This window comes from Bidens hawaiensis, unplaced genomic scaffold (assembly GCF_021521415.1).
Source record: "Bidens hawaiensis isolate Kalapana, Puna unplaced genomic scaffold, B.hawaiensis_p1.1 tig00034650_1, whole genome shotgun sequence".
NCBI lineage: Eukaryota > Viridiplantae > Streptophyta > Magnoliopsida > Asterales > Asteraceae > Bidens > Bidens hawaiensis.
In genome coordinates, this window is record NW_027496004.1 from 67,118 (window position 1) to 80,680 (window position 13,563).

The following is a 13,563-nucleotide window of genomic DNA, read 5'->3' on the forward strand; positions in this document are numbered from 1 at the left end:
GTCGTTAACGTAATGCAATTAACGATAACTATAAAATCCTAGACTATTTGGTATCTCCTTATAGCTAGGTGTCGCTAATGTGTTTAGCGATATCTATTTATCCAAATTACCACTTTTATTTATTGTTTCGTATGCAAGTTTTGTGGCTATCTTTATTATATACTAATATGATTAAACTTATGAATTGCTCACCAACCTTTGTGTTGACAAACTTTATTTTATGAAATGTTGCAGGTTTGCATCTTGGTTGATTTATGATTGTGAAGAAAACGACATCAAAGACCTTAGGATATTAGTAAAAATGAACAATATTAAATTTGTCATATTTTGTGATATCTTGTTTATGGTTATTTTATGGATAACTGTTATGTGACATTTTCGATGTTGTGAAATGAAATGAGTTTATTAAATACTGTCATTTTAATTAGTGTCATGTGCTTATGGACAATTGTTACACCTCGGCATGTTCCGCCGCCTTTGGTCGGGGTGTGACATAAAGACTAACTTAATCTACCTCAGGTAATTTTTTTGTACCTTTTCTTTTTTCTTTTCTTTAATTGTTAATCAGGCATTGTCACTGTCGTCACGAATGAATCAATTAAGTTTTCGGTACTAAATAACTTGCATGTAAAACGACTTTATGGGTTCATATATGTATCTGTACCAGTATCCGGCCATTGATACGGGTAAAAATCAATTTATGGTTACTATTTTGTGTTTGGATTTTTATCAAATATATATTTATATAAATAATATAAGAATATTCTTGTATCTTTAAGGATTATGTATTTAAGTTTGGTATTTGAACAATGTGAGTGAACCAAGATTTGAAAACGAGTCACAAATAGAGTAACAAAAACTTCGATAATTCATAAAATTCATCATCTTTATTCTGCATAAAACTTAGAGTTTTAAACTAGAAATTTACAAATAGATAATCAAAACAAAGATAAACATTGACATAAAATAAACGAGCGTAAAAGAGATCAAAGAATGTCATTTTATGAAGTCTCTAGCATCAATAAATAACGCACAACACCACCCTAAAATATATCTCTTCCCTGTAAATTATTTACAAGTTTTCTATGAAAATATTTTGAAATACCTCTTTAATGGTGCGATTTGTAGTCATGGTTTGAAGAAACACTAAGTGACCCCGGGCAGATTATAGGTAATCTGGGGGCTAAGTAATGTTTCCCACGAAGGTTAGGTCCAGCAGAGTAAGTTGTACTTCAGGGAACCTGCAAAACAGACACCGTAAGCTCGTCACTGAGAAGGGGGGGGCTCCTCCTTGTGACCACCCTCCGGCGTGAGAATCAGTCTATATTGCTCTTTGAATATAAAAGTATATGAATACTATTAGAGCAGTTATCAAGTAAGTTATACGAGATAGTAGATGATGAAATGATAATACCATTTGCTGTCTTTTATAGCCGAAGGTGAGTATCCAAGGGGTTTAGCCGGCCCAACACGTTACCAACTGTAACCTATGCACGTGCCCTGCCTGTGAGTGGTGGACAGGTAGCGTCTGACATAGAGCAGGCGTGCCGTGCACTCTTCGTCTTCTACCAACTGCAGGCTAGGCACGTGCTCTGGCAGGAGTTGGTGAGCAGGCGGCGGCTATTGGTCACAGTGCAGTGGCGTGCTGTCTGCCACGCTGCTGTCAGTGAGCTGTCGCATTCTTGGTCAGATCTTTTGTCTTTACCTCGTCAGGTATCACGCAAAAGATCCTCCACCATACGGACTGGCCCATTTTGGCGGGAGTTTTCCCCCTCCCGCCTTTGCTCATTCTTTCAGGTGACACTGTATTTGTAAGTGTTAAGCCTTATGCGTGTAGCTATGCTGTGCGGGTAGCCTTCCCTGATGGCTTGTATCCGCAACTGCGGGAACAGGCGGGTTACTTTACCATTGGGAGGCTTTTCCCTGCGTATGCAGCTTGCATACTGCGCGTAGGCTTCTCTGAGCATGGTGGGTCCTGCGGGAGTAGATGGTCTTTGCGCAGACATCCCTGTTCAAGGTGAGTCATGCGGGACCAACTGAGCCCTGCTGGGACCTACCTCTTCAAGTCCCCCCAGTCCAATGTTCTTCTCATGAATGTCTAATAAAGTGAGGTGAACTTTTGGACTTAAGCAAAGGGTTTTGAAAAGGGGTTTTTGTAAGGTTTTCCATGGGGGTTCTTCCCGCGGAAGTCCTTGTCACTTGCAGAAATTCCCGAGTTTCCTGCTTGGTCTTTGGGTATGATGCGGGTAGGTCTGTAACCTCCTCGCAAGTCAGGAGCACTGAGTCTTAGTTGTGCGGATTCTCCCTGTGGTTCTGGTAGGTTTTGAACATAATGATCAATTATGTTTAAACCACCAATTCCATCTTGGAGCCTCAAACAACGTAGTACTCGATGTTCCCGCTATGCGGGGATGTTATTTCCGCTTCCGCAAGCATTGCCCAGAAGATCCTTCTTGGTTTCAATTCTCAGCGGGTGCTATGTATGTGAAGGGTTTTGCCTTTACACTGTACCCGCACCCGTCTTACGGTTACTTTACTTCCAAGGTATTCCTGGCGTCCATTCCCTGCGGGTGCTAGGTATGTGAAGGGTTTTGCCTTTACACTGTACCCGCACCCGTCTTATGGTTACTTGGTTGCCAAATATTTTGGCTTCAATTCCCTGCGGGTGTTAGGTATGTGAAGGGTTTTGCCTTTACACTGTACCCACACCCGGCTTATGGTTACTTGTTTGCCAAGGTAAGGGGTATTTTCCCGCTTACTTTTTTGAACCTTAAGTCTTCAAATTTTTAAATTTTGAAATTTGAAGGGTTGGTGGATGGATAACAACCCAATACCTCAAACGTCGTGCGACGGTTTCTTCTGACTGTGTCAGGACGTGCCAGAAGTTATGGCGACATGACATTATGTGGTCATTCCAGTTGCTTTTTCAGGCGCGTGGGCACGGGATTTCGGGCGCGTGGCCGCGAAATCTCTGGCACACGTCCTTTTGACAGCTGTTGCCAGTTTGTTTTTGCCACGCGTCATAGTGTCATTGCACCTTTGCTTTCTCTCTCTTCCGTATTAAATGCATCGCATTAATTGCGATTACTATATAAAGGGGGAGAAGGTTATTTGCAATTCACACTTTCCACTTTCATCTCTTCTTCTCAAGTAATTTCCGGCGAATTTCTTTTTCAGTAAAGCATTATTCCGAAATCTCTTCTTTCTTCCACCATGTCTTCTCACGATGCTGATGATCAGAAGACTGCTGGTGAATGCCAGTGTTCTCTTCCTGCCGAGCTGTACCAGTATATCGTCAGGAAGTTCATGCTCGAGTCTCTCGAGCCTGAGTTTCCTGAGCCCCACCATACTGTGTACGATGCCCCAAGTGGCAAGATCGGGGTTTATGCTGCATTCTTTGTCTACGGGAACCTTAGGTTTCCGTTGACAAAGTTTGTGTACCGTGTCCTAGAGAGGCACGGTGTGCACCTGACAGAGGTGCACCCCATGGCTATTGCCAAGGTCCGGCACTTTGAGTGGGTGTGCCGGATACTGGGCCTTGAGCCCCTCGTTGACCGCCTGATGACCTTCTATACTTGGAGGTGCATCCAGGGGTGGTACACTCTTACAACCCGTATCAAGGGTTTAAAGATTTGTACCACCGAGCGGAGTCTTCGCTCATGGAGAAGAGAGTTCTTCTTCATATCCGCTCGAGCCATCCCCATTGCCATGAAGTTCAAGAATGGCCAGCCGCTTCCGAACCTTCCCGCCATCAACTACGAGGAGGCGGAATGGTTCGCGAAGATATCCCGGGTCCAGTCCCCGGTTTTCCGTTTTCCCGAGTCGGCGATGGTGATGCTGGGGATGAGCCGGGTGTGGAAGGCGGCGAATGCGGATAAGGTTCCGATCGTCCTTGAATATGGTTCGAATTCTACCCCTTATGGTATGTCTTGTTTCTTTTTGCTGACTACGATTTTTTCTAACTCTTGTTTATATCAGAGGGTAACGATCTTCAGTCGCTCCTGAATCCGCGGGAGGAAGATGGTCCTGCGCGGATGGGTACTCGTGCTCTGGACGAGAACGAGTTGCCCATCTTAGAGCAGACCGCGGGTCGGTTCGTGGAGGTTTACCCGCCAGGCCAAGAGATCCTGAGCCACCGACGGCCAGGTAAGCCTATCTTCTACCCTCCACCTCTCAATGCTGTGCCTGCTGCTGGAGTTCATGACATTTCTTCTTCTGAGGAATCCGCAGAAGGTCCTCCACTGGTGCGGAAGAAAAAGGCTGCCGTCGGGAAAGGCAAGGAGAAGGTGGCCTCTACGGCCGACCCGGTAGTCCTATCTGACTCGGAGTCAGATAATGCAGAGGTGGCGGGGAAGCCCGGTGGTGAAGAGACCACCGTTCCGGAGGCTGCAGGTGTTACCTCCGGGGAGGCAGCGACGACGACGGTTACCGGTGTTAAGAGGCCGGCTCCATCGGGTTCGCCCCCGCTCGTCCGTGCGTTCAAGCTCAAGAGACCCCGTAAGTACCCCCATAATTCTTGTCTAGATTTGTTTCGAATAAATTTCTAACACTTTTGCTCGTGTAGGTGCGGATGTTGACGCATTCCAGGGTGAAGTTGGAGCAAGTATTCCCCCGCCAATGACGGTAGGCTCGGTCAGCCTTCCCGAGGCGTCGACCCAGGCGTCTACGCCTGCTTCCGCTGGTTCCAGCCTTCCTGAGGCTGTTCCAGCTGAGAAGGTGTCTCCGCCGGCCGTGAGTGCAATTTTTACAGCATCTTTCACGGAGCCGGCGGTTACTGTTGCTGAGGGGGCGGCGCCAACAATGGCTACCACGGCGGCTGCCACTATACCTGCGCCACCGGCACCGACGGCCGGACCATCAGGTACGCGCCGGGTTTCCCGTCGATCTATGCCACCTTCCCGTCTGCCTGACCTGTTGGATGGACTTCCTTTAGGTTCAGGTGATGGGTTTGGCGGCTATCGGCCTGTTATTGACCCTACAGGTACGTAGGGTTCTTTTTCCTTTGTATATTTTTGTCATCTTTTCCTAACTGCCTTTGTTTCTTTTGCAGTGTCGGATTCCAATGAAGTGTATGTTCCAAGATGGAACATACGCCGAGGAACAACCCTTCGCACCCCTGTGGAGTGCGTGGACTGGGCTCGCCACGCTGCTCCTCATGGTGCGTTGGGGGAAGCCATGGCTAGCTACCAAGAGGGTAGGCTAACCAATGAGCTTCGGGTTCTCCAGGCCCGAACGCAGCCCCGCGTCGAGCTGCTTTGTCGTGAAAACGACAAGTTAAAAGCAGCTCGCGCCAAAGATGTATCTGAAGCGCGGGCTCTTCGGGAGGAGAACCGGCAGTTGGCCGCTGCCGCAGCCGAGAAGGAGAAGGCATTCAAGGCCCTCGAGGTTGAAGTCCAGGCGCGACTCGAGGCCCGCTCCAAGGCTGCCCAAGCTGTGAATGAACAGCTTCGGCTGGCTAAGGAGACTGCGCGAAACTCAACTGAGAGGGCTGCCAAGGCTGAAGCTGTTGCTGAGCCGCTTCGCGAAGAGAATGAGCAGCTTAAATGCAAATTAAAGGCTCTTCAACATGCTCATGACGCCTTGGCAATGGAAGATGCCAAGAAGCTGCAAGAGATCCTTGACCAGAGGGGGGTGCTTGACCGCACTGAGAGGAAACTTCAAAGCGTCGAAGAAGCTGCCGCCAAGGAAATTCAACTTGCCAACCTTGATAAAAGCGGAGCCGAACGTGCTTACAAAGAAAGTCAAGCTACCCTCCAATGGCTGCTTCGAGACGCGTTGCCTCAGGTATCCTCTTTTTCTATACGCTTTCTGCTCGTAATTAGAAAATGTTCTAACTTTATTGTTTTGTAGGTTGTGCGTCAGGTCCTTTCAGAGACCTCTTATGACGATGCGATGAGCGCAGCCCTCAACGCTTCTCATGAGGATGGGCAGAAGACTGGCTTCCTGCTTGGTCTAGGGTTTGCTGAGAGAGGCTTTCCGCCCTCCAACTTCCCTTTATTCAATGTTAACACTGAAGCTGCTTATGACCAAGCTGTGAACCAGTACGCTGCCTTCCCGCATCCAGTTGTGGAGAAGGTGAATGAAGCTGCTGCTGCTGATGATGGGCTAAACATCCTTAAGGCTTTCCTTGGGCAGCCGCGCTCTGATGGTGCTGGCCCAAGCGGAGGTGGCCCTGAAGCCTGATCCTGAAGATCCCTTCCCGCTGCTAGGATAGACTTAGCTTTGTATAGATTTCTTTTAGGCGGGTAGTTACCCAGCCATTCTTGTAATTGATTGTGAAATATTAATCTCTTTGCGTATAAGATTGTTATTTCCTTCCTTGGGTTCCTTGCTTTATAAACTTATGACTTGCATACTTAGTTTGATTTAGCAATTTTCCAAGTGTTTAGAATAAGAACCTTTGAACGTGGTTGATGATGGGTTAAAGTTTCGCCTCTTCCTTCGTGATTGTGCGGGTAAAACCGTCACTTGCACTTGGTAGGATGGCTAATCTTTACCCTCTATCTGACCTGCGTGTAGGTTTCCTTTTCGAAATTTGGCATTAAGTTAAACCTTTGGACGTGGTTGATAATGGACTAAAGTTTTCGCTTCCTCTTTCGTGATTGTGCGGGTGTAACCGTCACTTGCACTTAGTAGGATGGCTTTAACTTTAGACCTATATCTGACCTGCGTGTAGGTTTTTCTTCTTTTTTAAGTGTTCATAAGTTAACCTTTTAACGTGGTAGATGGTAAGTTAAGTTTGGCTTCCTTGTTCGTGATTGTGCGGGTAAGACCGTCACTTGCACTTACAAGGATGGCTAAACTTTACCTACATCTGACCTGCGTGTAGGTTTTCCTTAGAACTTTTTAACATTTTGGCGTTGTGTTTATGCGGGTATTGCCGCCTTCCACACGCAACTACTTCTTCCCGTAAGGGAAGTTCATAGGTTACAAGCTATCAATACATCATGAAAGGAGAATCATTTCCATTAGAAGTGGCTCTAGGCCTTTTCTTTACAAGTTGGAATTGATCTACATATAACATTTGCGTAATTGAGCTCCATTCCATGTTCTAGGGATGGGAGTGCCATCGAGCCTTTCGAGCCGGTACGCGCCCTTTCCCAGAACTTCTTTGATAATGTATGGCCCTTCCCAAATCGGGGCCAACTTTCCTGGGCGTTGTTGGTTCGAAGCCTCGTTGTTACGCAGTATGTAGTCTCCTTCCTTGAAGTTGCAGAGTTTTACCCGCGTGTTGTAGTACTTTTGCATTTGTCGTTTGTAGTTTTCTTCACGCACGGCGGCTAAGTCTCTGCGCTCTTCGGTTAGCATAAGGTCTAACCGTCTTTCCGCATCATTGTCTTCTGGTTGGATTAAGACCCTTGGTGAGGGTAAACCGATTTCGACTGGGATCATGGCTTCAGTGCCATAAGTGAGACTGAACGGGGTTTCTCCCGTACTGGTCTTCTTCAGCGTTCTGTTTGCCCAAAGGACGTGCGGAAGCTCGTCCACCCAGCCGGATCTGTGTTCCAAGAGTCTTTTCTTGATGCCTTCGACGATGCTCTTGTTTGCTCTTTCTACCTCACCGTTACCTTGCGGGTGTGCCACTGAGGTAAAGGTGTGGGTGATTTGAAGTTCTTTCAGCCACTGCTGTAGCTTCTTGTCAGCAAAGTTGGTGCCATTGTCGCTTACCAAATTCTGTGGAAGTCCAAAACGACAAATAATAAATTCCCAAATAAATTTTTTGATATGCTTTGCAGTTGTTTGGGCTAAAGGTTTCGCTTCTATCCATTTGGTGAAGTAGTCAATGGCTACCACTAGGAACTGAACATTCCCAGCTGCTGTTGGAAATGGGCCTGTCACGTCAATGGCCCACTTCTGAAATGGCCACGAGGAAGTGACAGGAACAAGTTCATTTTTCGGGCGATGCGTGTTGGGTGCGTAAAGCTGACAAGATCTGCATTTTCTGATGTATGCCAACGCGTCCATATGCATACCCGGCCAGAAGTATCCCGCGTTGTTTAGCTTGGCTACCACAGCGCGGGGGCCTGCGTGTACTCCACAGATGCCTTCGTGAACCTCCCTTAGGAGGTAGTCAGCATCTTGGTTGTCTACGCATCTTAACAATGGGCCAAGAAAGTTACGTCTGTAAAGGGTGTCATTGACCAGCTGATAATTCAGTGCTTTACAGCGTAGTTTTCTTGCCTGTGACTTCGACTCTGGTAACGTTCCTGCTTCAAGGTATTTTATTATTGGGGTCATCCATGTTTCTGTACCGGTTTGGATGACACAAATTTCCTTGTGCGGGACTGATGGTGTTTCGAGGAGTTCCACGCGGATGTCCTTTCCCAAGTGGGTGAAGGCCAGTGATGCAAGCTTGCTTAACGCATCCGCAGATTTGTTTTCGCTGCGCTTGACATGTATCACTTTACAATCATTAAAATCGCGCATGATGGCTTTGGCCTGGGCGAGGTACAGGGCCATTGTGTCATTTACAGCCGTGTACGTCCCGTTTATTTGGTTTGCCACTAGCATGGAATCTACATGGGCTTCCAAATTTTTTACACCCATTTTACGCGCAATCCTCAATCCGGCCAGGAATGCTTCATATTCAGCTTCGTTATTCGTACTTGGGAAATCCAGCCGAATAGCATAAGTATATTCCTGGCCTGCTGGGTTTGTTAATTTTAACCCTGCGCCTGAACCCTCGTTACTAGCTGCTCCATCAGTGTAGAGTCGCCAGACCTCATCGATTTCGTGTGCTGGGGAGGGTTGAACCTCCTCCTGGCACTCTTTCTCCCGCGCAGCGGGGACTTCTGCAATAAAATCAGCCAGGACCTGGCCTTTAATGGCTGGTCTCGGCTTGTATTGAATCGCATATTCTCCCAATTCAATTGCCCATTTGGCTAGGCGTCCCGATAACTCGGGTTTGCCTAGAACATTTGAGAGTTTGAAGTTGGTGAGAATAGTGATTGGGTGACCCTGGAAATATCGTCTCAACCTGCGTGAAGCGTGTATAAGTGCCAAGACCAGTTTTTCCAGGGTAGAGTACCGGGTTTCCGCGTCTGCCAGCACGCGGCTAACATAATAGATTGGCATCTGGATGCCTTTTCGTTCTACAAGCAGGACTGCCCCGGTTGCTCTATCTGTTGCGGAGAGGTATAGGATTAACTCCTCTCCCGCTTGTGGTGCTGTGAGTGTTGGGAGTTCGATCAGGCGTGATCGAATCTCCTGGAAAGCTGCTTCCGCTTCTGGTGTCCAGCGGAAGTGTGTTTTCTTTAAACAATTTCTTAGCGTTGACACAAAAGGGAACGACCTATCCGCATGGTTTGCCAAAAAGCGGTTAAGCGCGACTAGTCGTCCGTTCAGTGTTTGAGCCTGTTTTATGGTGGTAGGTGATTCCATTTTGACAATGGCTTCGACCTTTTCAGGGTTCGCTCTGAAGCCATCTTTAGTAATAATGACTCCCAAGAACTTCCCTTCTTCCACCCCAAATGAACACTTGCTCGGGTTGAGCTTCATGTTTATCTTTCTAAGCGTGTTGAAAGTTTCCTCAATGTCTTTCAACATCGCCTCTGGCTCGGGGCTTTTGATGACCAAATCATCCATATAGACTTCCAAGTTTCTCCCAATTTGGGCGTGAAACTCTTTGTCCATTAGTCGTTGGTACGTGGACCCGGCGTTCTTAAGTCCGAATGGCATCATTTTATAACAAAATGTGCCATCGGGCGTCCGAAAGGCGGTTTTGTCCTGGTCATCTACAGCCATGTGGATTTGATGGTACCCCTTATACGCATCCAAGAAGCATTTAAGGCGAAATGGTGCCACCGAATCCACCTTGAGATCAATTTCTGGTAACGGATAACAATCTTTGGGGCATGCTTTGTTCAAATCTTTGAAATCTATGCACATGCGCCATTGTTTGTTATTCTTCGGTACCATTACGGGATTTGCAACCCACGTTTGATATTTGCTAACGCGCACGATGCCCGCATCAAGGAGTTCCTTGACTTGGGTTCTGCACGCGTTGGTTTGCTCGGGCCCCATTACTCTAAAATATATCTCTTCCCTGTAAATTATTTACAAGTTTTCTATGAAAATATTTTGAAATACCTCTTTAATGGTGCGATTTGTAGTCATGGTTGTAAAATTTCTTTCTAAGCGCCGATTAATCCATTTTGATCAAAACATAACTATATAAATTTGGTACATATATGTAATTATGTATATTTGATAATTACATATAAACTACAATCTAATTAATCGCTATTTCATATCTCGTCACCTGACTGGCGGGCCGCAAGTTCTACAGTAGTACTGCTTGTAGTTGATCCTTTTGAGTCTTTGATGAGACATTTAACATGTGGGCCAGTAATAAGCCAGTCATTATGAAAATGAATTTCAAAAAACAATAAATTATTTGGCAAAAGGACTTCCACATAATCATTCAATACAAAACTCTTTCTATCCCACATTAAAACCTTATCAAATCATTAGAGGGGAAGGGGCACATGCAAGGGTAAGTTTTATGGGTTCTATGCTACAAAACAAACTCACCCCTACCTATATGGATAGATTGTCAAATTGCAATTCATGGCAAACCTTTGCCATAAAGAATATATGACAATTGGAAAAATAAATGAGTAATTAATTATTATTATAAAAAACAAAATGTTCTAGAGTACTTGTGGCCTGTGGGTAGGTACCACCGATGAATTTGTGATTTTTGGGTACATAAGGGCAGAAATGATATGGCTTTACGGGATAGACCGGTGCATGGGTAATACCCATGAGTGCCCCTACCCCTCTTATAAACACAAGACTATCAATTCTTCGGTACCTAGTTACTCATTAGATGGGAGGTCTTGGGTTCAAAACTAGACACTGACGGTAAAATTTTGGCATAAAGTGCATTGGCGGTAACATTTGGGAAAATTTACACATTACAATTCCCACAATCCGAAACTCGATTTTAAACCTAATCAACTAGAAATACCAACTAATTGGGACATATAAATTCTATATTTCTAACAATTTTACAAAATCAAAAGAACTATTCTAAATGCCCGACACAAAAATATTAAAATGCGATACAACATTAATATTAAAACAAGATCTTTGAACCTGAGATGGTAAAACAACCAAATAGGAAACAGTCACAACAACAAACTCATTCTCCCGGATTTCATTCCCAATTTTAATCTCTTCATCATCATTCCATCTCTCCAATCACAATATAAAACTGTCTTCATTACTCAAAACCAGTACCCTTCTCACCTTAATTAATTTACTATATCACAAACTCAAAACCACTGCACTCCACTCTTGGATATGTAACGGGCCGGGCCTGGCCCGACCCGTTTAGGATCAACTATCTTCGGCAGCCTTGTCCACCGTCTCCTCCTTTGGATCATCGGCAGGAGCTAGAGTAGCGTCTGTAACGGGCTGGGCAGGTGGGGCCCGAGAAGGAGAAGGCGGGCCTACAACCGAAGGGTCACTTGTACCGTTGGGAAGCGAGCAAGGTACAAGTCCCGCAAACACAGTCTTCCATTCTAATGGGATCCCAGAGGGATTAATATTATTATTATTAGCATTAGCATTAGCATCAACCATGGTTACATCTTCTTCCTTGACAGGATCACAATTCAAATCCAACTGTTGCCCCCCTTTACCACTGCTCTCACCAACCTCCATCTCGATTGCCGCTCCGACACCAGGTGCCGCCGCCATGGTGTTAAGTGCAGAAACTGTTTTCTGGGCCATCACCCCCTCCTGATCGGATAACCGTTTCTTCTTTCTGAGCATTAATGTTTTGAAGCGGCGGCGGACGGTGAGACAAACGTTGCAGAAGCAGTTGGGTTTGTGTTTTCCCTTACCGCTCGGGGGTTGGATGCAAACGATGCAACTGCAACCAGGCCTGTGACGGGGGTGTCGGGTGGTGGCCCCCGCTGCTGATGACTCACCCAATTCGCCTATGGTTTCTCCTAGGACTGCAGCTGTAGCTAATGCATTGAGCCCGGATGGTTCTTGTTCTTCAATCATTTTTCCTTCAAGTTTTCGGGCCTTGAAATCTGGGAATTAACAGAATCCAGAAATTAACAAAAAATATGAAATGTGATTCAAAGTAGATTAAGAGGTGCCAATTGCGACCCGTTTATGCCTGATCTCTAACAGGTAAACCTAGCCGGTTTTTATAAATTAAAAAAAATAGCTAGAGAGGAAAACAGGTGAAAATTTTTTTTGAACGGCCAACGAGTCCTCCAAAATCCAAATGGACTACTGGCTAAATTCACCACATCGGGATACACTCGCCTTTCGATCCGGGGAAAACCCTCACCTAAGGCCAACGCCTGTGAGCACTTGCCCGAAGGCAAGTCAGTGCGATGAGATAAAACCCGTTCAATTCAAGGACACAACAAGTGAACGCCACAAGAAGTGCATTTTTAATGAATGAAACATCCTAAACTATCTTATAATTTTATTCAAGAAGAAAAAATTATAATAAAAAGGATATCATTTTTTTGTAACCATACTTTGACACTCTGATCAGTTTTTAGAAATTGATATTTTTGACAACAAAATGTCTGTCAGTTTGTATAAAAAAAAGGTGAATTTTTAGTGAATAAATCAACCAAAACTACTTTATATTGTATTCAAGAAAAAAAAAAGATTATTGACAAAGTAATACAGTTTCTGTAATCATCTTTGACACCCGCAATCATTTATAAAAAATTGAATTTTTTTACAAGATAATGTCTCGGGTCAACACACCATGACCCATAACCAAACGATCAATACCGACTATTCAAAAAACGGATCCGAGTTGGTTCCACTTGTGCCTAAGCATAGATTTTAGCATAAATAAACGATGTAAAATGTAAACTTTAGTCATAATACTTCAATGCGACATCAAAAAATGAAAATGTAAACTAAATGACAATATTCGATTCATACCCTTTCCAAATTTAAAAGCACGCTCCAAACCTTTTGCGTTCATCTCCTCAGGAGCAGAACATGAACACCTGGTCAAAGTCAAAACACACAACTATTATTACAAATTTACAATCGATTATCTTAACTTTTCTTAATAAAATAGTTTATTCACTATATATTAATAAATGTTACCTATCTGGATCCCAAACATTATCAGCACATGTCCATTTTGGAGGAAGAAGAACATCAGAAGGTAACTTCCGCCATTTGTAGCAATCATCACACTGGCCCCATTGTTCTTGTGATCTACACCATACGTAATAATAATAATAATAACAACAACAATAATAATAAAATAATATTATTAGAAGGGTTGTCTTTTGTAAAAGCACTACAATAATACGAGAAGAAAAAAATTACCCAGATGCATTTGTTGTGAATATGGTCTTCTTGCCAAAAACTGGAGGTTCCTGAAATTAATTAAAAAAACAAAAAGAAATGAAATGAATGAGTGAATGAATCAATGAATGAATGAAACAAATAATGCCAGTATTTTAAAAGGTGACATCAAGCTTACATCATACTCTTCAAATTCACAATCTTCGATCATAGAAATAGTTGGTTTACAAGTAGGAGGTGGACGAAGCAACTCAT

The 13,563-nt window shown here is 44.5% G+C and overlaps 1 protein-coding gene across 1 annotated transcript; it reads right to left on the minus strand.

The window, feature by feature from the left end:
• Window positions 1-11,343: 11,343 nt before the first annotated feature.
• Window positions 11,344-13,555, minus strand: LOC143586418 (B3 domain-containing transcription repressor VAL1-like). The gene is made up of 5 exons (XM_077067970.1): window positions 13,487-13,555; window positions 13,330-13,379; window positions 13,102-13,215; window positions 12,931-12,998; window positions 11,344-12,047 (listed from the first exon to the last, which is right to left on the minus strand). Exons 1-5 carry the CDS (start codon window positions 13,517-13,519, stop codon window positions 11,344-11,346), a joined length of 969 nt encoding a protein of 322 aa, XP_076924085.1. The 5' UTR covers window positions 13,520-13,555.
• Between the last annotated feature and the right edge of the window lie 8 nt (window positions 13,556-13,563).

What these genes read in the sequence shown, in the direction of transcription:
- LOC143586418 (XM_077067970.1), bottom strand. Translation starts at nt 13,519, where the DNA reads ATGATCGAAGATTGTGAATTTGAAGAGTATGAT. An exon ending in GTGAATTTGAAGAGTATGAT is followed by an intron (nt 13,380 to 13,486) that starts GTAAGCTTGATG and finishes AATTAATTTCAG; the next exon opens with GAACCTCCAGTTTTTGGCAA. An exon ending in TTCACAACAAATGCATCTGG is followed by an intron (nt 13,216 to 13,329) that starts GTAATTTTTTTC and finishes CGTATGGTGTAG; the next exon opens with ATCACAAGAACAATGGGGCC.